Consider the following 25240-nt stretch of genomic DNA (forward strand, 5'->3'; position numbering starts at 1 on the left):
TAAACAAAAGCAAAACAACCCTCATGATGTCACTGATTCTTAGTCTGTTGATGTGAAACAGCCTGATTATTGTTTCTGACAGATTTAAAGATCGTGTCAGTGACAACATGGACGCCTGTTGAAGCTGAAACATATTTCATACTGATGACATCATTATTATGGATTCCAGATGGGAACAATATTTCTTCCTCCTTCTTCTCGTCTTTGCGCTATAGTTGATTCCTTTTTTAGCAAATGATTGTCCCTCCCACTCCAACAATATAAAAAGCCAAATCTTTGCCACTCAAACAACCAGAGAGAAATAACCGCTTGCTCACCAAAAGCACCCTGTCCGCCAGTGCTGGGTGAGTCACTCTGACACACAGGGCAGCACTCCCCGTCGGGGATGACGACTTTCTCACAGTTAGTCAGTTCATCACACTGGATCTCATCGCACAGGACCTGGCCGTTGTCACAGACACAGATCCGGCACGGCTCTGGCTTCCAGATGTCCTTGTTGGTGTACGTCTGGCCGTCCGCCGTGCAGCTTAAGTCATCTCCTGGAACAAAGGCACAGGTGGAGAGGACAAACTTTAGTTCATCACGTTTGTTTCAAATCAAAAGCAATCTGTCGACTGCGATTTTCTAAGCCTTTATTAATCCCCTTAAAGTTTCCACATTAAAACCCCTGTTTTTTATTAGCGTCGTTTTAGGACAATAACCAGGACCGCAGACAAGACTGGACAATTAACCTTGTGTCAAAGTGTTTTACCGGTTTTAAAAATGTTACTGGAAAATGTGCAAAAGAATAAAATATGCAAGATAAAAAGGAGGAAGTCATATCTTTTTTTTAACAATTCAACTCTGTAAACAGACACAAACACTCATTCCTCGATCCTCTATTCCCTTTTTTCTGTTTAGGGTCACAGAGGCCAACTCCTTGCCAGTAACACACTGTAAAGTAAAGTTGTGGGGTCAACACATTTAACCTTTTTCATTCTTTTGAGAAAGCTTCAACACAAACACAGGAAGCCTCCCTCCTCTATCTATGAAGCGACAGGATTAAACACCTAACCACCACGCTGTCTAAAATTAATTTATTCCTGTTGGAGCAGCTGCCACAGGGCTGCACATTTCCAATCCTGCTTAATACCTGCATTGGTTTATCACAGCCAAATAAACCATGATACACTTTAAATGCTTATCTCAAATTTATGCTCTTACATAGGTGACAATTCTTTGAAGAAAAGAACCAAAACAACCACAAGTATTTTCTGTATGCTGTTTAACAAATCCCAAACAAGGTTTTCCACCATTTTCTGCACACACGGCCAGAGAGAGAAAGGTCTGGAAAACATGCTGCTCTGCTGCAGTGAGGTCTCCAGCCGTTAGACATGAGATCATTTCCTCCAGAGGCAGCGTCTCAGAAACTTGACTCACATTCAAAAGGTGTACCTCACAAACAACTGAACCCAGGGAGCGTCTGCTTTGCAAATTATCAAGAGCTATTTATATTAAAAAGTATTTATAAATATCAGAATTGATCTGCAGGACATACGGACATGAAATAAGAGATGTGAATGTAGAGGGAGGCCTCAGGCTCGCTGTGGGTTGAGCCTGGATTTAACAAGACCCGAGAGTGTGAAGACTCTGTAATCTGAGCCCCCCCCTCTCTCAGGTCCTCTGTGACGACACTCTGAGGCCTTCACCTGTTCCTCATGCAAACAGCAGGTGGCAGCTCTGAGCTTCAGACTGCAGGTAAGTCAGGTTAGTCTGCTACACGTTGTAGAGAGGAGGCCTAACTACTGATGATTGAAATAGTTTTCTTTCATTAGATACGTGGGTGCATGTTTGAGAAAATTCCTAAACCTGCAGGAACCCTGAAAGTCAAAGAGCTGCAACGATCATGTTAAAGTGCAGGTCTACTTATATTGAAGGCTCATGACAAGAGACGTGTTTTAACATGGCTTGATCCCATATTTATATTTGTGTTGGCGAAGCCTGGGACAGGAAGTAGCTGTGATTGGCAGTTGTTTATCAGGGCTGACTGCAACAGAACAATGTGCAGCTCACATATTTGGGTCCAGAATTCACCTCATGAGTCAGCTGTCAGCAGAAAATGAAAACAAACTTCAACAATGATCACAATCAAAATCAACTCTATTGGCCCCCAGCAGAGATGTACATGAAGATACAGCTACAGATATGTTGCTTTATGTCGAATGGAAACTTCACATGGACTGGACATCTAACCCTGAGCACTCACCTATATAGCATGCTGTAGGTTATAGTCTTACCAGTACTTGTTTCATAGGCCTCTGTAACATATATTCCACTTTCACATCAGCACATTACAACATAAATGAGTAGAATATTCATAAAAAAAAACAATGCACGGACACATAGAAATCATCCCAACAATCATCCCTTAAGACCCACTAGAAGTTCCAGCAGAGCCTGTATCTACAGAGGCGGGATGTTTCTGGGCATCAACCTTTGTTAAATGGGTGTGTAAATGTCAGCTTCTTAGAGCATGCAGGGATTGAGGGCGAGACTCTTGCAAGATTGTAAGCAAGCAAGAGAAAGCTCTGGTGTCCTTGAGTCGCAAACTACAGCGAGAAAACACAATATGACTGTATGTATAAAGGCAGACTTTTTTAGAGCATTGCAATAATCACAACAACAACAACAACAATAACAACAACAATATACTGTATATAACTGAAAATTAACAAATTAAGAATTAATAAATTCTTTCTTCAGCCAAGTGAGCTACAAATACAAGCACTATTCATGTTGAGAACACAGATAAAATACATTGAGTCGTTTGGTATATGATCAAAGAAAGCTAACGTATAGGTAGCTTGAGGATGTGGGTGATAAATTACATTAAAACTTGTCTTAACAGGGCTTCACCTGGGCCTCTGAAATACCTGGAATCAAAGGAAACTCGGCACAAACGGCCCAGGTAATCAAACCCTCTTAAAGTCATTACATCTAGGCTGCGTGTCCAAAACAAGTACAGGCTTCTGGGATTTGGGTCATGGTAAATGGTTAATGGACTGTACTTATATAGTGATTTTCTAGTCTTTGTGGCACTACATGTCACATTCACACATTCACACACTGATGGCAGACGCTGCTATGTAAAGTGCCCAACTGTCAATCAGTTATCACATTCATACCTGCTGGCTATGCCAATTTGGAGCAATTTGGGGTTCAGTGTCATGCCCAAGGACTCTTCAACATGTAGCTTGAGGGAGCTGGGGATCAAACCTCCGACCTTCCGATTGAAAGACGACCGACTCTACCACTGAGCCACAGCCATCTGTAACACCCGATATATAAAGCATTTCCCTTTTTTCTTTCCTGTTTTTCATATTTACACTAAAATAAACTTGTTTTGTAGGAATGGTTTAAAAATAAATATCATAGCATTAAACCGCTTGTGTAAGTAAATGTTAACTACTTATAGAGTGCACTAAAGTATACAGTAAAGCATGAAACAAGCATAGTATGATACAATAGAATTGAATCATTATGAATAACGCAAATTAAATCACTGGTGTACATTTAAATGAGCATTTACCGTAGCTTCATTTGAACTTTTAAACATTGTCTGGCAGATTGTGTGTGTTAGAAAAGGGTGCATACATATTACTTTTGCCTACCTCTGATCTACCCTTTGACATTCAACAGCAGTTAGACTTTAACTCTTTATCTCACTCTTTTCCCACCCAGCTGTGCCTGAGGACTACAACTCTGTGTAAGACCATCAACACTCCGAGAAGGTAAACTATACTTTCTCAGACATCTTTGTTCCGTCATGCACAAAGTATTAGACAGCTTTAAAACCACAACATAGTTCACCGCTCAGACTCCCAGCCTTACAACGGCCAGAAACATCCCACTGTCTCAGTTGTGGCTGTTCAAAATGAAAAACAGTCCTCTATGAAACACCAGAGTGAATCTCTCCTCATTTGTGGAGAGACGCCTGGAATCATTTCAGTCATGAATCTTAATTTTTGGAAAGGAACCCTTGTTTTTTTTTTACCATTTGTTTTTAGTACAAACTGTTCCCTTTGAAACACTTTAGTTATTTGTGATTTGAATGTCTTTGTGTTGTTCCATGTGTCTCAAACATGTTAAATTTTCTTCTACTGAATCACATTCAGGTGAGTTTTATCTTTACAGGATTTAAACTGTGTAACTTTAGTCGTTTTCTTTGCTGAGACATCAAGAATCAGCGACGTCTGGCCCTATAGCTGGATGGTCGGGTTTTGATGGATTTTGAACTCTGCATGTTGGAGGAGTTTGAAATTTACTGGAAGAGAAGTGTGGTTTTTAGAGCGGTCTTAAAAAACCCACAGCAAGCCTTGAGGAGGAGGAGGAGGAGGAGGAGGAGGAGAGGGAGGTTCACTTTTTCCCCTCCTCTCAGCTAATTCATTGCAGGGCCCACACTTTTCCACAGACGCCATAAAAGCACGGTTTAATCGTGACACCGGTGAAAAGGCATGATCCCTTCTGATGGTGAATGCTTGATGTGGATTTTCCACTAGTCAGCTCAGAGGGCAGACGGTTTCCTCTCCGGGTTTAAAACACAGAGTCTGGAGCTTTTCAACATGACTCGTGTCTACTTTCTACCACCAGACATCAGATAACAAAGAGCCAAACATGGCACACATCCCAACCAGCAGGAAAAACCATCAACTGTACAAAAGAAGTGGACATAGCCTCCTGGTTTTAAAATGTAAGCCAATGTTGAAGTGTATATAACCTGTATTCTTTCCCATGGCCAACAGGGGGCGACTCCACTGGTTGCACATTGAAGTTCAATTGCATCGATCCCTCACTGACAAATCAAAATCTAGAAGGGGCGAGACTTCCAATGTCAACCTTGTCAACAACATTGGCGGAGGAGAAACTAATTATTTAGTTTGGTACAATTTCCAGGTCTGGAGCTGCTGCTAATGCCAGGACACGATTCCTTTCCTTTGTTTTTATGCTTCATTTTTTACGCTACGGAAAATGTCCTTGAATTAAAGCGATTAGCATAAAGAGTAATTTAAAACAGACTTAACTGTCACTACCAAGGGAAGCGGAAGTGCCGTCAGACAACTTTTGTAACCGGGCAACAGTAAGCGCCGGTGAGAACGCTCTGAAATTTAGGTCATGGGCACTCCCAATGCAAAAAACACTGTTAGTGGACACAGGCCCTTATAGCTAGCCAGAATTAACTTCCCAATTAATAGCAAAGTTTCTGTGTATTACAGATGCATCCTGCAAACAAAGCTAGTGTTAGTTAGTTAGCAAGAGTTTTGTCATCCAAAAAATGTTAATTTCTTTGTTGAAAATCAGAAAGATGATCAGCATCAGCAACAGCCAAAATGAGGCTCCAAAACTCACAAACCAGTGTGTCATGCGATGGCAGCTCTGTCCACTTCTGGTACACAGTTTATGGGAAAAACCTGAGAATGATACTTTTGCAACGCCACAAACGTGCAGCAGCTGGCAGAAGGGAAGAGACACAAAACAAGCAGATAGTTTATGGATTTTCCCCAGCTAATATGGAAATACTCACTGTGCTTGGGGGGAATCTATTGCAGCCACAAGTCGAGGGGTTAGAGAATGACCTTATGGAAACAATGAGTCACGCAGAACTGGAACTCTCATTTCCTTCTGAAAAGGGTCCAACTGCACGACTCAAAATGATGGCCCAGTTTTCAGAAAGATAGCGCCCAGCTGATAGTAAGTTTTTAAAACCATTTCTGACATTTGTTTCCATTCTTGTTCTGAACAAGCCCTACATAGCAGTGAGAGCAACTTGCCCTGCTCGACATGTTTAATACTGAGAGGACTGCAGCCTGATTCCTTGTCCAGATGCAGATGAGTTACAGCTGCTGAGGGGTGGCTGCGCTTTCCTGCTCTGAACCCCTCGGAGTCAGGGCCAAACATAAATCTTCCCTCTGTAAAGGACCTTTAGCTCAACCTGGGATCAGTCCACTGATGAAGCTGTCCATAAAAGCGGCCATGTTCTTCTGCATTAGGAGCAAAAACATGTCAACATGGTATTTTTCGTCGAGGTGAATCAACACTCTAAGATTAACCTTTCTGCTTTTTTAATATGTTCAAAGACAGTCTCATTTAATATCCTAAAGCATGGAGGATTTGCCGTATTGTGCTCACAGGGGCTTGAAATCTGAAATAAGGTTCTAGTTCGAACATGCTCTTCACCTTGGCTTCTACAAACAAAGCTCAGTATCTGGAGGGAGGGGAGGGAAGCTCCGGCCAGGAAAGTTGAAATGAATAAGTAGCTTGCTGATTACATGTCTGGGCTTTTCCATCAACAGGCCCCCGTCTCAAGTGGGTCTTCCTTTTAAAGAGGCAACCACAGCTATGAGCTGTTCCCATCCCGTGCTCAGCCCACTGAGGATTGTAAGTCCTGCTAAATTACACATCCCCCCCTCCTCGCCTCTTCATCTACTTGGCTGGCTGCCTCCTTGCTTTCTGTTGCCTTGACTCAACTCCGTCTTATAACTGGAACTGGTTACTGTTGTCTATAAATCTGCTTTTTAGAGTTACCTTTTTAAATCAATTAAGTTTGCTTTTAAAATAGGAACAGGCGAGACTGTTGGCACCAGAAATACTACAGTAAGGTCATCAGGGCTACTGCTTATATGGGAAACTCTGTTGACTGTATTATTAAAGGAAAAGAAGCCCAATGGAGCTGCCAATCAGGGGCGATGGATGGGTCAAACTAACAGGACTTTCACCCAGGAGAACGAAGTTCAGTCCCGTGGGAAAACAAAAGATATGTGCGAAACATCACATACGTAATGTCACCGACTTTGAACACATACTGTAACTTAACACATCTAGTGGAGTAATTTAAGACCAAACTATGATCTGTTTTCTTACATTAACTTCTTTAAATACAGGTGTGGTGTGTCACTCACATGTGCTTCATCAAGTTCATAATGTGATGTTGTAACGTTACTTACATACTTTAATTTATCTAAACTAATAGTTTTGTTTCTTAAATCTAACCAAACTGCGACTTTAACCTTGTAATTGTCTTTTCGAACGTGTACCGTAAAATCTGGTGTATAAGACGCACTTTTAATACATTTCTTTTCATCTAAAAAGTGGGCTACGTCCTATAAACTGGTGCGACAAATATACCAGTATAAAATGCAGAGAGGTAGGTTATGTTATGTTTTACCCAGACGATGGCGCTGTTCGGTTGTTAAGTGGTGACGTCACATCTCTGTTTCCGGGTCCAAGCCGCTACAACGTCTCCTATTTACAACATGCCACAGTGCTGTTATCTTCGCTGTTTAAGCTGTTAAAAAGTTGATTGTTGCTAACGCTTCGTCACGGACATGCACCGTGATGATCGCCATTGCAGCTGCCACCCTCACAACAATCAACATTACCGTAGGCTGCCAGCTACCGCTAGCTACAGCACCAGGAGCTAGCAGGATTGCAAACTCGACATGGTGAAAACAGATGGTAGGCTGTAATTTGTGTGTTTCTAATGTGTTTTAAATGAAAATAAATCGAAATAGTGTTGAAATAACTTGTATACAAATTTTTATTAATAAATAGCTATAGAAAACTGGGACTTATATTCTGGATTTTATGGTAGCTAAGAGGGTGTGTGGCCTGCCATCTATACAGGCGCTGATTTAGTAAACACTTCTGTAGGTCCTATTAGGGGTAAGAACCACAGACCTATGTGGTCTTATGGATTGGAAAACGTATTTGAACAGGAACAAAACATTGTCTGAATGTCTCAAACAATCTCAGAGGTGCATTATGCTTTATTATACCACATATTATCCAGCATCCCTCTCTGCCTTTGTCATATTGTGGCAGCAACAACTAAAAAGAATCCTTAGTCCTTAACAGTCTACAAACGAGCTGTATCTACGTGCCTTATGGAAAATAGAAATTACAGCCTGAGCATGTAAACTCATTATGAGCTAAATACACTGTATCACAGATGGCATGCTCCAAAACGAATAATTAACTGTAATTAGAGAAACGACAAGCTGTTATTGTGAGCATGTAAGCGGATAAACAGTGAATGTTCTTCACTAAAAACACCAAATGCCGGACCCTCTCTGACCTGGCCTGAGGCTCTCAACCTGGACGGGGTCAAAGTTCAAGGACAGGGCACTCTTATCCTGCACAGGCATGAAATGTTCTCACAACATTAAATCCTCTGTGGATACAGTGAAGAAATGTTCCACACACTGATTCAACACACATGGATCATACTCATCTGGTCTCACTTTGCTTTAACACTGAGGTTTTTATGTTTTAGAATATTCAAGTTATTCTGTGACCACGTGAGTTTTTCATGTTTCATTTCTCTGCCTTCCTGTGTAAAATATGCCGCAGACATGTGTCTGTGTAGAATGCAGTGTTGTTTAGTAAATATCATATACACTGAAGTACTTATCATAACAAGTGTGGATGTTTAAAACATCAGACTGCACATTCCTTCACATGTTCAGTTTCTTCTGCAGCAAAGTAACCTGAACTGGCTCATGACTTTCAGCAATTACAGGTCACTTTAAAGACTGTGCAGAAACAACGCAACAATGTAACAGATAACCAAACAAGATACATACAACAACACAATCAAATAACCTTGTCTTACAGAGAATCATATGTCAATTTTGAATAGGGAGGGGCTTTGTGCTATAGTAAAGACGTTCAGCATCAAGTTTTCATTCTGGCATGTTAAAAAAGGAAAGACATGAAAGATCTCTTATTTTTGAGCTTTAACTTTTCGTTAACGTTTCCACAGAAGTTCTTAAAATCTGAGATATGTGTGGATGGCAGGAGAACTTACACTGTTTTGTATTGATGTACTGTAATATATATACTGTTGTTACTACAGAGTGAAATGGATGGAAGCTCCTTAATGGATGTTAGGGGTTGTGGAAAAACAAACACAAGTAGTCGAATTGCACCTAAAATAACTTAATTGACTAAATCAATCAACTGTGGAAAGCAGATATGTATTTATATTTATATTTTCTGGAACGTTGATGTTGCCTCTGGACAGAGAACAAATCACTAAAGTCACTGTTTAACTCTCCCAGGTGGAGCTGTTTGGTTTGAAAGAAGATCTTACACAAAGTGCTGGTAAAATGTCAAACATGAGGTTCCTCTAAAAGTAGAACCAGTGAACATTGATCAGGATGGATACACACACACTGACACTCTTCACTACATGTGAACAATGCGCCTCTGTAATCTTGCTTTATGATAAGAACCTAAAGCACAAAAGGAAGCTTATGTATTTGCAATAATGTGAATTAAAGTACTGAATCAGTCAGTATAGACGACCTGGCCATCGCATCTGACCATCTGATCAAACACATAAAACAATGTGACGCTTCCTGTCGGTTTGTGTTTCCAGTCCCCGTCTGAAAATCAGTGCGAACAGAAAACACTTTGCCGCTTAAGTAATGTTTATCTTATCTTCTTTGACACATTCTTAAAGATGCAATAAACTTTTTTAATCTGTTCATATCTATAGCACAATATAACATTGGTCGGTCCATTAAAAGCAGGTATGCAGCAAAGGAAAAAGGGTTGACGTAAAACATTCCAGTTTAGCGGAGCAGAGCGTTAGCATATACACGGGGTCAGAGCGCCCCGGTGTTTTACATCAACTGAGCACATAGCCAGATGTGGGAGAATAAACGGTGGATTTTGTACAGCGTGAAACTGGAACGAAAGTCGTCTCCAGCACAAAACACCTTTGCTGTGTGGCTGAAACACAATGAAAAGTAGTGTTTCAGGCCTTTGTATTTAAAATGTGGTAGTGAAATGTAATACCTGGAGTTCAGACGAGAGGAGATATGGTGAACTAAAGTGAGATAGATACCACTGTTAGTTTGTTCATCATGCTAGAACTTATTCATATTTATTTAAAGAGCAGCTCCAGTCATGTTATCATCAAGTGTATGGTAACAGTTCTATTTCAAAGTGGATTAGTGTGTATTACACACTGTAATATGTATTGCAGCAACAAAGCCACTTTTCGTAACACAGAAGTTTTAGGTTTTGAGTCATCATTAAATACAGCACAGTGTGTTTTAGAATCTGATACCTTTTCTATATGGTAGTATTAGCAAAGGGCTGTGACCTCTGAGATGCTTGAATTATGTTGATGCCAAAAACCTCTAAAAGTAATCATTTGACTTCACATTGTGAGGATGTTAAAGGGTCAGTTAGCCAAAAAAAGTGTGGATTTTGCTCCCTCAGTATGCACCATTTAAAGAAAGAAAGAAAGAGAATGTTCTGACCTCACCGTCAACTGCCTACAGAAGAAAAAGTCCCTTTGTAAACTTGACAGCATACACTTCAACTTATCCTGAGTAATGTTGATGCTGTTTTTGGAAAGAACGTTAAAGGCTTTCAGCACAAACTAAATTCAGTTAGCCCAGATTTTATCAGCCTCATGGCAGATCTCAGTGATCAGCTTTTTACGAACTCAGCAGGAATTTTGAAATCACATGCATGGCTGGATGATAAGGTATGGGGTAAATTATAAAAATGTGTTTTATATCAGTTATGGTTAACCAACAGCATAAGGCATTAAAACACATGCAGTCTGCTGCTCGCATCAGTGCTAAACACATCTGTTTGTCTCTTCAAGCATAGACCGAGGTGCTGGCACAAAATGTTCGTCTCCCTCTTTCACTGCAATTTACTTTGAATATTCTTGTGCAGGAACAATATTTAAAGGTGATTGCATAAGCAACACATCTTGTTACAATTTTCCTGTGCAGCCTTTCTGCAGTTAAAGTACCTTAATCAGTAGAGCAGAGACAAACTCAGACAACACTAAAACGCACAAAGTTGCAGCTTTAACCACATTAATACAATAAAGCCAACACAGTCTACACAGTGCGTACAGCATAGGGTCATAAGTTACGGGTTAGGGGGACTTATGATGGGACACACATGTTCAACTATTATCATTCATCAGGTGTTTGGGACTTTTGAGGCCTCCTGTATAAAGGGGTAACCCCAAAGGCAAGAGCGACTTATTGCCTCTACATTTAGTCTGACCTCAGTGCTAAAGCAGTTAGAGGATGCTGCATCCTCAAACCAAATGGCTGCCGCAGGCTCTCTTTTTCAATCCCACTCATTCTTCTGCATTAGCCTGTGTTTTCTCATATCCCCGTCAAGCTCTCCAATCTCCTCTTCTTTCTCCTTATCCCTATCAAAGCAAACCGCCTCTCTCTGGACTTTTCCTCCACACTCCGGTGTTTTTCCTGTTCTGCACTCTTTCTTTTCCTGTTGCACTTATCTCTAAATGTCTTCCCCTCTTGCTCTCTTTCTCCATTTTGTTTCTCTAAAAGCTCGGAGAAATGATGCAACAGTGAGGCCATAGCGCCAGCAGACAGTGTATCATATGTGCAGCTCCTCAGGCAGAGGATGTTCCCCATAAATATTTACATTTTCAGCTGGACTGCATGGTGCGAGGTCAAAAGATTATTAATGTTTACATTAGATGGTGAGCCAAGACTGATGCTCTAATCCAGGTTGTCGTTTAATGTCTGGGACAACAGCATCAGTTATAATTCCAACTCTGAATGTGAGCAATAAAAAGGTAAGTGCAGTATGGGACTAAAAAGTCCCTAATCATGTGAGTATGCACAAGCTCCTTAATGAATATCAATCTATTGAAATGTGCAGAACGTTCTGTAAAGAATTACGGAGCATGAGGGATAAATGAGGATACTTTAAATAATGACTTAGCCCATTATGCTTTGCCATTAACCATTTCATGTTTCAGCCGTAATGGGAGTAGTTAGAGAAGTAAATCCAGTGCTTAAAGGGTAATCCGGTATTTTTAAACCTGGGCCCTATTTTCTTTATTTGTTTTTACCTATTTTAGGGCCTAAATGATTAATAGATAGATTTTTAAACTGCTGCAATACATTCCTTCAGTACGCAAAACAGGCTGCAATGGCTGCAATGTAATTCTTTCTGGCAAATGCGCAGGATTAAACAAGCACAAAAAAGAGCCTGTTTTTAGCAACTGACAATCTAGTGTCTAACAACATTATGGAAAGCATACCACAGAGTAAGACCTTTTTGTTAATAGAAAGATGCTGTTTTTGAAACGGGAAATAGCCGTTACAGGTAGCATCAAAACAGGCTGTGATGGCTGCAATGTAATCCTTTGGGGCAAATGCGCCGGATCAAACAAAAGCACTCTTTGGTCCAATGAAAGAGCTTGCTTTTAGCAACTGACAGGCTCAGACTGGTAGTCCAAGTGTCTAACAACATTCTGGAAGGAATCCCACAGAGTAAAACTTTTTTGCTCAAGAGAAGTATTATATATTTGAAACGGGAAATAGGCGTTACTTTTGTTTCTGTAAAACCACCAGACTCCACTGACGAAAAAGTAATTTTACCTCTTAGAACAAGGGAGTTTCTCGTCTACTGCTTCCTTGACTAGATTGTCTTTTTGTGTTTTGTTGTGTTACACAAAATATGTTTTAGATTGTAATGATCCATGATCCATCCATTTAAACAAGCAGCACACATGATCACTAAAACACTACACAATTGAGACCAGCAACTTGGGTGTTTTATGATGTAAAATGTTTTTGTTAATGGAGTCTGGTGTCTTTGAAGAGAGCAATGTAACGGCTGTTTCTGGTTAAAAAAGGAAACTACCCGGACACAAAGATAAACATCTCTTGGGAACCTTTCTCTAATATTGATAGACACAATCTGCTTGGACAACTTTGTGAAATTAAAGTATGTTGGAATGTCGAAATGACCACATCAAAAGCTTCAAAATGTACCACGAACAATGCAAAACATCGCTGGGAGCTACTTGTTTGAAAGTTATCTGACATGATTGTATTCACAGAAAAGGGAATTTCAGAAACGCCTCTCAGTCCTGAAACTAAAGCACTAAGCCAATGTTATGGAGAGGCTTTTTGGAAGCCGAGGCCAAATCCGTGAAGAAAACAGTGTCTGAGCAGATGTTTAGGCCCAAACTTTCTCCAAACATCTTGTGATATGCTTGAGTTGGCTTTAGTCCAGTATCATCTCTGAAATGGAAACCGTGACTTAATTCCAGGTGAAGTAAATTAACTGTTCCCTCAAGCTGTTCAGGCTCTTACTGGAGACATCTATTATTACTTTGCTTGGATAGTCACCACATCGACTATTATTCTCCCAGCAACTGTTAAAGTCTGCTGAGCTCCACTAAAAACACAGAGGGATAACAGCTTGGGCAGTCTCCAGTGATTGCCTCTCTGCAGGTACAAACCACCTGGGACTCTCATTAGCTGTAGTACACTCATCCTTCTTTAAAGACTTTAAACACCAGGTTTAAACACTGCAGTGGCTGTGCTGGCCGGTCGCCGGTGTTAGCTGTGGGTAAAACAGGCTAAATATCTGAGCCCGAGAGGGGGTCGACACCGTGAGGCCCCTATCTGTGATGACATCACTCATGCTGAAGCCTCAGGGGACACACAGAATTTATCACTTTCTCTTTATTGCTAAATGGAGCCCTTGAAGTTTACTGCAGCCGGCATTTTTGTAAATGCCGGAGACAGACACAGGGAGTGAGAGGGGTGATGAGGTCAGAGGGGTGCTGTTATGATGCTCTGCTTCTTTGAGAGGTCACACAGGCCTGGCAATGAAGCGGCCACATGGATGTCTTTTTAAAGTTGGCATCAGTGAAACTCACCAGAGCCGGATCTCCCATGCCCGTAGTAGTGTTAATATAATACTGAGTTAAACATTGGCTAATATGTAGCCTATGAGGTTGGAAAAAGTGGTTATTTCATGATATGTGCTCTAAGAGTTTAGAATGCAAAACTTAGATGATAGCCGGTGGGTTCAGAGATTGCATTTTACGACTACAAATGGAAACCAGAATGCTTATGACACCAAAATCTTGCACCTCGCCTACAGTAACTGTATTCAAATGCAGATATCTGTTTATAGAAATAATATCTTTATCCATGATTTTCCTGCTCAGTGCCTCTTGGTCACAATTCTTGAATAACAGAATTTGAAGAGGGAGTATGATGCTGTTTCACATTTGAAGATCATCGTTATTGATCCTCAGGGGGGAAATTCAGGTTTTAAGACACAATGTTACAATGTTGGATGTCCAGACTAAACATCAGTGAAGTTTCAAATCTGTAGGTAAAAGTATGTTGGAGTAATCCCCAGGCTTCTCAGCTCAGTCTGCAGGCTGCTGCACTTCTTGATGTCACAAAGTGCTGCCTCAGCAGGCTTTGGAGAGCTGGCCAATCAGAAGAAAGTAGACTTGTAGGGGCGGGGTTTCTTAAAGGGACAGAGCTGACTGAGTCGTTTCAGGCAGAGGTTGTATGAGGGCCTGCACAGAGCACCAGTATGAGAAAAAGTTTTTGTAACTGTAAATTATGCTAAGCTACTCTGCAGGAGTGAAATATGAATCTTGAAAGTAGCATAATTTTAGTTTAGTATGTTCTCCCCGTGCATGCATGGGTTCCCTCCGGGTACTCCGGCTTCCTCCCACAGTCCAAAGACTTGCTTGTTAGGTTCATTGGTGACTCTAAAATGTCTGTAGGTGTGAGTGTGAAAGCTTGTCTCAATGTGTCAGCCCTGTGATTGACTGTCCAGGGTGTGAGCCCGCCTCTCGCCCGAAGACAGCTGGGATAGGCTCCAGCCCCCCGTGACCCTGAACAAGTTAAGCGGTGTATTATAACAGATGGATGGATGGAAATTAAGTCAGAGTTTAATTGTAGTTAATCTACTTAGAACTAAATGCTCTCTCACTCATACACAGTGACATTTATTTCTCTAATGAAAGAAGTATGAGGGGAAAATTCCCACCCAGGTCCTTGTGACATTACAGCAAAACACCGAACCGCACCAACCAGCGAAGAAGAGTTTAACAAGCATCCTGAGAGCTTCCCTGCACCGCCATCGACAGAGGATTAGTTCTTGGCAGATCTGCTGCAGTTTGTTTGCTGAAACTCCTCCCTGCCATTAGTAACAGTTACTGTTGCATTCTTTATTCAACATGTCACCAGCAGCTGTGAGAGCCTCAGAAAAGTCTTCCCAAAGGACAAAAACCAGGGTTGCTTTTCCTCAGCCTACATACAGCACTGCCAACTGACCTCATTTTTAAGCTCTTGCTAAGATAAAAGTTTTGCAAAGTTAACATGTTTCAACATTTCGAGCATAACTAACATCACTACAACTTGCTTCTGTATAAAAGAAAAGGCAGACATTTGCACTAAAAAATGTCAACGCTATGTTTTATGTCATCCTTGTTTTACATTTTGATCATAAATCACAGCGCTCACTAACGACTAACAGCCAGATCAGAGACTCATACTTTTCCAGAAGAAATTCCAATTCGACATGACTCCCTGTTTTGGACTTGGATCAGTCTAACGCTACGGACAGGTTGTAGAGATAAGACTACAGAGAATTATCTCCCCTTACTTATCACACAATAGTCTGCCACTTCTTCCACACCCTTTCACGTTCTCTTGTTTTCCTCTCTCTCATTATAGATCCCCACTCTTATCCTCCTTCCTGCCTCTCTGTCCTCCTCCTTTCTCTTTCAGCCCTTTTGATCTCTCCACTTAAGTCTTTTCTTCCTCTTCAATCCACCTTATGAAATTACGATGAAATGAAGTTTCCTTCTCTCTGGCCATTTCCCATGTATAAAGCTGATCCCTCTTATTATGGGGCCACATCAGTGAAAGGCTTAGAAACAAGAGGGAGCATGAGATTAAATAGAAATCAAGAGTCAAGGCCTGTAGTTAGAGCTCTGATTTAACCCAGGTAAATAAAGACTGGCATGATGCACAACACAGCTGTGTGAACCTGACGTGTTTGGCGGGGTGGAACTGATGTGGCCGATACAGTGAAGTCAGAATGTCTATACACCACGGAAATTACACGCTTATTCATTCAGATAGTGTTTCTTTAGGAAAACCCGCGGGGCGTTTGTTCTGAAGTTTATTTACAAAAATGCAAAGTGCCAGCGTTTGATGTCATATGGACATCATTTCAGAGCTAGCATTCTGTAATTTACTATGCAAGCATTTAGATTTGTTGTTCTTCTGGTTATAGAGTCTCTAACTTTCCACACAGTAACACAAGCAATTCAAAGCTTTGCATGAAGGAAGCTTGATTTGTGAAGCTCACGTTTTGACAATTTAAATGGAAACTAAATCTTTTGATGTCCAAGCTTAAACTTATTCCCCCTAAAAACCCCATCTCTTTCAGCCGTTTCTCTGCAGCAGTGTTTTACCCATTTGGTGAAATCATCGAGGTTAATTTGTAGCCATGAGTCATCGACTACAAGCAGACATTTCCACATCTCACTGGTCTGGCTCTGTGTGAGAAGTGTTTGTTCAGGAACACTGACTGGACGTTGCGGCCGGTGGGTAACGGGCAGCACAGACTCACATTGTGTAGAAAGAATGAACCCTTCTGTCAAATAGAAATCTATTTTGATGCAACAGACCATGATCCAATTGGGGGAAAAAAGTATCTAAATACCCAGAATCCCCTTGGTCCTACTTTTTCTTGATGACCTGCATGACTCCTGGAGCCACGTTTCAGTTCGAATAATCTGAGCTGATGCTGGTTCCAGCTACCACATGCATCTGCTTTGCACACAAGATGAGTGTAATGGTAGATGACATTTCAAGAAACATCATATTCCCTGCTGAGATCTGGCATTGTTGCACAGTGAGGTATCCAGCACGATGTGTGTTGGAAAGCTGCAGGACCTCACATGTTTCCCTCTGAACGAGAGCCTCTGGAAGAAATATTGTTCTATGAAAGGGATCCTCCTTTGTTTAGACTGACTTCCATTGATCTGGTACAGAAGTATGGAGTCCAAAAGACAGCAAAAATGGGAATCACCGAATATTATAATAATAAGTATTATAATACTTATTAAAGTAATGAAGCCTTTGCATTTGCAGCATTACAGACTGTTTGCCTTCATCTGAGCGTCAAATTTGTTTCTTTTTCTTTGGATTTTCACTTATTTTTGAAGTTGAATCTTTTCTTTGTTTGTTCAGCCATGGTAGATTATCGTTTCCTTGCCATGCTTACAGAAACTGGAAGTGCAGCCACTTAGCTCCGCCTACCCTCTCTGGCAGACCAACCACTGCTGGGTGATGGTAAAACGCATCACTAACTGGGCGCAGCTTGTGATTTTTTCTGCCAGTTTTGCACCAGACACCCAGTCTGTAAAAATACGATCTACTGCAAATGCAAAGGCTTTCATCAGCGGGCCATAGGCTCAGTCACCATTGTGTTACCTCTTTTGGTGATAGATAGTGACTTAACGTTTATTTACATGAAAAAGTTCGTTTTTTTAAATAGCAATGAAATTAAAAAATCAAGAGATAAACATGGAAATGAATTTCCCCCTTTTTGTGTCAGTCAGGAAAAAATTCCAGTCTGATATATTTCAATTAGAATTATTTTTCTTGCCGCAGGGTGAAGCCTTCAGGAAGGGGGGCGACATAGAGCTAGAGAATCTAGTTGGTTGTTGGTCAGGGGCGATGGACGGGTGAAACCAAACTCAAGGAGCAGGAGACCCAAGTTTGGGTCTCCTGCGAGACCAAACGTCAAATTTGGATTACTTTTACTGTCCTAAATAACATCGTGTATCTTTTGTGTCCTCCTGGACATACTTTGTTTGAGTTGAAGTGCTTATTGTGCCCAAATACCACCTAGCAGCAACATATTGTTTTTGTGAGGTGACGGCACTGAAATAACTTGGTTAAGTCAAAGGTTACTTCCGGTTGCACATGTGACAAGAGCAGTGTGAAAGACAACAAGCTTTAAGGCACAGAGCCCTGGAGGCTGCTGGACACGTACCCCCTGCCATCACCACGCCATACAGCCGTGCTGACTAACGCGAAGATGCTTGTGTGGCGAAATATAATTCTAACTAAAATACGACTACCATGAAAAAAGGGACATTCGTGTACATGTACACAATAATATTACATCTTTGTGACTATTTGACAAACTGCTGCAAGACGTTCAGTCACATGCACTACTTTATAAGGCAGCCTACGATTTAAATTTATTACTGAAGTCAGTAACAAAATTCTCACTTCCTCAGCTCCACAACAAGAAGACCTCCTGGATTCAGAAATGACCTCAAGGCTTTTTACCACACACACATTATGAGGCATTTCACCATCAAGTCATTCAGCTGTCCAACAAGCTGTTAAGAGCCTAAACATAACTCAGGCCACATTGCTAACCCTTGTCACCCACCAACACCCATGTAGCTCCACTTCTTCACCCTCAGCAGTCGTAATATACACAACCTCACTACAACTTAGAATTTAGGTCTAACCGCAACCTGCAATTATGGCTGACAGACACCATTCTGTGGCGTTTAAACAAGTAAGCGTAGGGCCTTAGCATCTAAATGATCAAAGAGAAGTTATGAGGAGAAGCTAAAAATCATCTTAAAATGCCATCCAATTTAAATCAAATGATGATTCTGCTTTTCTGCTTTACTGACTTAGAAGCAACTTTAATCTCATTCTGCTGAATCGTTACCTGGCCCAGAGCACCGCGTCGCGCAGCCCGGCTCCCAGATGGGTCATAACATCTCATGAAATTGAAAGACTTTGAACAATTACAGCCGCCTTTGAAAAAGTCACCAGGGGAGAGACAGCGAACATGTTCAGGGAGAGTGTTATATTACTGTGAGACCTGCCAACCTGCAGAGGATGAGCTCCAGCGGGCAAAAGTCCTCCAGAAGACTACAAGCAGCTGTATCAACACTCACAGGCAGCCTGCACCGTGCACCAGTGATGGCTTCCCCAGGCATTAATATCACAGTCCTGTTTGTCTTAAGTCACATTTGTGGACCATATTACTTTTTAATTGTTGTTGTTTCTTTTACCAAAATTGCTTCTTTTTATTTATTGCTTTATTGATGTTGCTTTTGTTTTTGACATTAACGCTTTCATGGCTCTTGTTTCACCCCTCAAAGCACTTTGTAAACCTGGTTTTGGAAATAACAGAACAGGTAAATACAGCTAGTTATTGTGATTTTTATTATGAGCTATTTAAAAATACATTTAAGAGAAAATTGTAAATGTACAGTTCTTTGTTTGTCTGTTGTGCTTGAAATAATAAAGTCGGGGAAACGACAAGGAGTCAGATTTCGAAAAGATAATAATTTGAATTGCAGATGGTAATCTCGAAGATTTTTCAGTTTCGTTCTCTTTGGCGGCACCTATGGCGATAAACGGTAATTGCGGGAGCACACTTCTTAGACATCCAGACAGTGCTGCATGTGTGACGTCCACGGTTGGCTCCGGTTGTAACTCTTGATTTTCCTCGCTGACGGTCGCTTTCCTTTTTAGACTGTTCGCTTCATCTGAGCATCGAGTTTGTTTCTTTTTCTTTGGATTTTCACTTATTTTTGAAGTTGCATCTGTAGTCATCCATCTTTTCTTTGTTTGTTCAGCCATAGTAGATGACTGTTTACTCGCAACACTTGCAGAGAGCGGAAAAGCAGCCGCTTTGCTCCGCCTACCCTCTCTGGCAGACCAACCACTGCTGGGTGATGGAAAACACGTCACTAACTGGACACCCAGTCTGTAACACTGCAAATGCAAAGGCTTTCATCAGTGGGCCATAGGTCAATCAGCATTGTGTTACCTCATTCGGCGATAGATAGAGACTTAACAGACATTCATTTAAATGAAAATATTCAAGATTATCACTATAAATTAGTTGAATGAGTTACCCTACAAAAAAGCTAGATCCTACATTTCCCATGATGCAACAGGGTAGCATCCTTTTTTAGACCACTTTTTGGACGAGTTTTTTTTCTTGATTGTTATCCAAAACTTTCTGTAAAAATAAAATACAAAATAAAAATTTAAAGTGTAACTAAACTCTATGTGTGAAAAGTGTGGAGTGCACCTTTAATCTGCACTTCTTTCACTGCTGCGACACACTGTGAACAGCACTAGCATCCACCTGACATGTGTTTTAGTTATTGAATTATGACAGATCACATACAGTATAATTTAGCCACTCCTGCTGTATGACTGGTGTGAGTAGCAGCTCCAGCTCGTTCTTAATTAGAATGAAGTTACAGCCGTTGGGAACCCAGCCCACTCACTGTTTACGTCCTGCCCTGTCATCCTCCCACATGGACAGGCCCAGAGGATCACAGGGCAGATTGGAGAGTAAGTGCCAATCACGCAGCAGGAAACCTGTCAGTGGGAGCTGTAATTGTACGGCTTCAGAACAAACAGTTACTTTAACTTGAACCTGCAGAGGTGTTCGGTGCAAAGATACAGATGACTGTTAGGCAGACCATGAGCCAGTACCCTAAATTAATAATGACGCGTAATGTCTTACATCAGCCGTTTAACATCCTCCCCTTCCAACTGTCTCTAAGGCTAAGACCTTTTTTTTCCAATAATATCCAAATACAGCCAAAGCCACCATTTTAACATCTGGAAGTCATCCCCCCACCCCAAGCCTCCATTTGCTGACTGCAATAATTTGGTTTATAAGTGGTTCCCATGGAGCAGTCCTCCCAGGCACAAGCTGCATTAAAAAACTATGAGCTCCATCGTCTGTGCCACCAAGATATCTCGCCACACTGGAAAAAAAACGTCCTCAGAACCTATAAGTCGAGACAATGTACAATCTGGTTCAGCGACCCCCGTAACTGTGGAAGAAAAGAGGCGTGTAATCAAGTCATAGCTGAAAAATGCGGCATGTGGTTCTAATCAAAGCCGTCTGTGGACCTGCTTGAATTCACATGTTTGGACGTTTCTGCTTTGGTAGAAAACAGCCCATTTGTTGCGATGTCAGTGATGTGGCAACAACAACTGGAAGCAATTTGGAGGACGGGGTGACCTCATGTTGGTGTGTTGATTTGGAATGCCAGATCTTTGTTTCCTGCTGGTGTGTTTTGTGTAGATTTGGCTGCGATGAGCCCAAAAAACACAGAGACAACTGTGACTCTGCTAACAAACCAAATCCACTGTCAGTCTGAGTGTTTGGTCTCTTTGATGTAAGGCGTTAAGTGGCATCTTTGAAGATGTTTTACAGCTATGTCAGCGTCTGGGAGGAGTTATGTTCACGCACACACACATGCACGTGCAGAGGCATGAATCCATCTCAGGCGAAAGCTTTGGGCACACACTCCTGCTTTTTGTTCTTGGAATCAAAGATCTCTTGGCGTTTTTCTCCTTTTTCCATGTTCACATCCGTAAACCTGACTCTGAATATTATTTAAATGCTCCTCCTGTAAGTTTTGGCGTGAGGGTTTTATGTTTCATCCAGGTAATTTATGCTGGCATCACCATTTCCAATTGTGCGCTTAAAGTCCGCCCCTTGATCTCATTTGCCAACTTATGTTCTTTTGCAAGCTAACTTTCCGCACATGTGCAGACATATGACTTTAATTCAGAGCTGTATATGAAAACTTTCAACATTTGTTTTAAACATGTTTTCAGTCTTCAAAGCACGATATGTGATTTTGTAAATTCCACCGGAGTCTGGCTGCTCGGGAATCGTTCCAACAACCTCAACGTCCTCAACTTTCGCTGATTTCTTTTCATTTCTCAGAAGAGAGGAGACTATAGAGAATCGTGTTGATAGTTGATAGCTGATTAAATGAGTCTGCTATCAATTACGGAGTTTCATAAGCATTCACCCGCACTCAGTTTGAAGTTGAACTTTCCAAATAAAAGTCCCAATTAAATTCAGGAACACTGGGAATCATTTCTGTGAGAATATCTGTGAGCGTCATCTTTGGATGTGTAGAAATGTTCTGTGTCTCCTGCTGTTCACACAGACAGATTTACATATTCAAAACTACTCCAAACAATACTACTGTTACCGTTCCATCACGTGTAACAAGCTCTCTCACACATGAGTACATTGTCTGAAAACTCTGGTGAACCACATTTTCCCTGAGTCCACAAAAACCATGAACTTTCCACTGTTTTTGTTTGGTCCAAATGCAATCGTCTCACCCACCACTATTCCATGGAAAGAAGCCTGCATGAGCAATGTGCTGCTTCACGTGAACAAATATGGAAAATGGAGGAGCTGGTTAAAACAGAGCCTGGAAGAGCTTCTGAACTACATGACAAACTTTCCTTGTTCATGTCAGAGAAGCAGAACGTTGTAGAGCTTGGAAATGTTGTGTTTTCTTCCATAGTTTCCCCTTTAAAACTTGTGTCCATGTAATTAAGTAAAAATTAATCAGCTGCACTGTCACACTACCAGTGCTATTATTAGTGTTAAAACTTTTTGTTCCACAGAGTGAAGTGTGCATAACTCCATGTTTTGGGCCCCATGCTGCATTCACCACAGGGTGGTGCTCTGTCTGGTTCCACACTATCACCCATCTCTCTCTGCTTAATGTGAAACTGAACAGTCAGAAAAGCCAACTCATTTAACTTAATGATATAAAGAAAGAAAAACTTAAACTATCCAGATGGCTTAAGAGAAAATAAACACTCCTGTCTGGCCGCACTGTTTGACTCCACACTCCATCAGGGGCCCATCAAGTGAACTTTCCAGGTCTCAGTGTGACATCATACGTAAAAACAACACAGTCCCTGTGACGACACAAGACTTCAAACACTCCAGCTGGAAAAGAGGGGGAAGTGTAGTTCAAGTAAAACAAGAACACTCAGGTGTTCCAGGTGTGGATGTTGCCAGCTGAAGACATCAGCAGCCCCACAGTTCACCGAGTGACTCAGAGACTCCAGCAGCATCTCTGCTTCTCATGTCTCCTCACATCTGCTCCGCATTAACACGCAGTCTGTGTTCCCTCACAGGCGCGCACGCTCCGCTGCGCAAATTCTTTCAGCAGATGTACAACGCTGTCCGAAAGAGGGGAAAAAACGTTTGTGGTAACACTTAATGAACGTTCCAAAGTGGCCGAGCGGTGCAGGCGTAATGCAAAACCCGCAAAGGTGCTGGTTTCCCTCCTCGGCACACATTTTCAGTGCCTGAGGGTGACATCACATGCAATCACTGACAGATGTCCACAGGACTGTTTCCTGACATGCACCGCTCGTTTGCCAATTGCAGATAATCCGCTCTGGATCTCTTTTAAACTGTTTCTAAACTGTTAGGAGTCTTTAATAATGACGATTGGTTTGTCTCAATCATTTTCCGCCACAGATCTAACTTACATGTTCCATGCAGTTATTGCATTTCCAGATGCTGTCCGAGAAAAAAAGTCAATTCTTCACAATGCGAAAGAACAAATGAAGCTGCATGTACATGGAGGATTCACTCTGGCACAAAAAAGCAATGCAGAACAAGAGAAATGAACACAATCAGTGAAATCTGTCTTATCTAAAATGACTCCTTCTAATCAAGAACAAACTTTAAGGGGGTTCTGTATCAGTTGCTTAAACCACCGGGGAAAACACATGATTTGTACAACTAAACCCAGCTAAAAAAAACTAATGTCCCAGCTAATGTTCGGTTAATTCAAAGGGCAAACACCAGCAACCTTCACACATTTAACCCAACAGCGATTAGGTGTTAAAATAAACAGCAGAGGCTTCACTTACCACTGTTCCCATCTTGACATGTAACAATCAGAACCTGAGCCACGGACACCACCAGAAAAAGGAAAGTCCTTAAATGCACGAAGCCCATCATGTCTATAAGAAAGACATGAGCCTTCCGTGTGCCCAAAGAAAAGGGGAAAAAGGATGAAAAAGAGGAAAAAAAATGCTCAGGTTATCACTGCAGCACCATGAATACAAGAGTCCCCCTCCTTGTAAGCAGCAAGCAGACCCAGCCCAGACTGCGTGAGTGCTTTTTTGTGTAGTTACAGCTTTAAATGAGAAGAATGCTGGCGAGCCTAATTTTCCTCCCCCTTTTGTCAGCCCTCTCCCATAACCATCCTCTCACAGGCTTTAGTGGCTGTGGGAGAGCTACACCCATGTTCACAAGTCCTCATACTTTCCAGTGATTCTTTCTGTCTGTTTCTCCCAATGCAATAGGTTTAATAGGCTTTAATAGACGTATACTTAAAGATGATCGGGGAACAGATAAGGAAACATGACTTTGCTTGTTTGGATGTGTCGCTGATTTTTAACTCTCCTCTCAAGTGGTTGCTTAGCAAGATCATAAAAAGTGCTGTTTTATTGCCGTCTCAGAGGCACCAAAGAGGACACACAGTAAGCTGAGAGAATCTGTTTAACAGGGCAGTTAAATGTATGAATAGAGTTTATAACTCTTTTTGTTTGTTGAGAAATTGTAGCATACAAGATTGGCTGTTTGTATGTTTGCTTTTTAAATCAGCGGTTTCTCTTAAAGTTGCACCTACTGAAGTCAAAAGTGCAGGTAGAGAGATAGAAGCTGAAGCTGTGTGTGACAGTGGCTGTGGGTGGTCATGATTGTAGGTGGTCACGATCGGGAATCCAGAGTGTAAATTTAGAGAGAAATCTGAGGTCAACACCTTTTGACATAACATGGAATCCTCTGACAGTGCTTATACTGGTGTTGCATCTGATCATAGTACAATGTATCACTGACTGCAGGTGTGTCTAAAGGTCTTAACCTAGATCGTAGCATGTAGCACAAAATCTACGTTTGTGCCCAACCTTTATTATTGAAACAGAACATTTCATGCAATCCCAAAAGTCAAAGGTATATAAAGGTTAGAGGTCAAATTCAGAATGTGACTCTTTGTCATGACGAGCCATTCCTCTTCCTCCCAAAAGACATGAGAGATACTGTCGTAGAGTTCTCCATGACACTTAAATGGCTCGTATAAAGACGCCATTGATTCATGTTTGGGAAACAGGAGGGAAAAAACAGCAGCGGAAGGATTCTCTACAGAGTCATCTCTCACTGTTGTTTCAAATCGTCACTTTACGCTTCTTGTTTTTCCTCCAAATTCACAAAAAAAGAGAGACCACACAAGTGATTTCATGGCATACAGCATCACTTTACACCTTATTTTTACCTGTCAATCAAAGTCCAGCTAACTGGTTAAAGATAAAGTTAAATAAATACCCTTCAATATACATTCTAACTCTTTGAAATTCCTTTAAATACTTTATTAAACTTATTAAAATGACACCCAGGTTTCCCCCAAACTGTGCCACACACAACTAACCCTGACCCCTCGAATGACAGGAAACAGCTGTGTGCCGAGTCCACAAGGTGCTAAAAGCATCAGGTGATTGGCTTCCCATCAGAC

At 41.4% G+C, this 25240-nt stretch overlaps 1 protein-coding gene across 1 annotated transcript in view; it reads right to left on the reverse strand.

The window, feature by feature from the left end:
- Positions 1-23844, reverse strand: part of col5a2a (collagen, type V, alpha 2a) — a 44287-nt gene extending 20443 nt beyond the window's left edge. The window contains exons 1-2 of the mRNA XM_069662729.1: positions 23598-23844; positions 318-539 (exon numbers count right to left, since the gene is read on the reverse strand). Of these exons, the coding sequence (XP_069518830.1) occupies positions 318-539; positions 23598-23688 (313 nt within the window). The 5' untranslated portion in view covers positions 23689-23844. The remainder of the gene's footprint in view (positions 1-317; positions 540-23597) is intronic.
- Between the last annotated feature and the right edge of the window lie 1396 nt (positions 23845-25240).

The sequence above is a fragment of the Semicossyphus pulcher genome, unplaced genomic scaffold (assembly GCF_022749685.1).
Source record: "Semicossyphus pulcher isolate SPU_LCO1_2020_fin unplaced genomic scaffold, fSemPul1.0.p SCAF_15, whole genome shotgun sequence".
NCBI classification, from domain to species: Eukaryota; Metazoa; Chordata; class Actinopteri; order Labriformes; family Labridae; genus Semicossyphus; species Semicossyphus pulcher.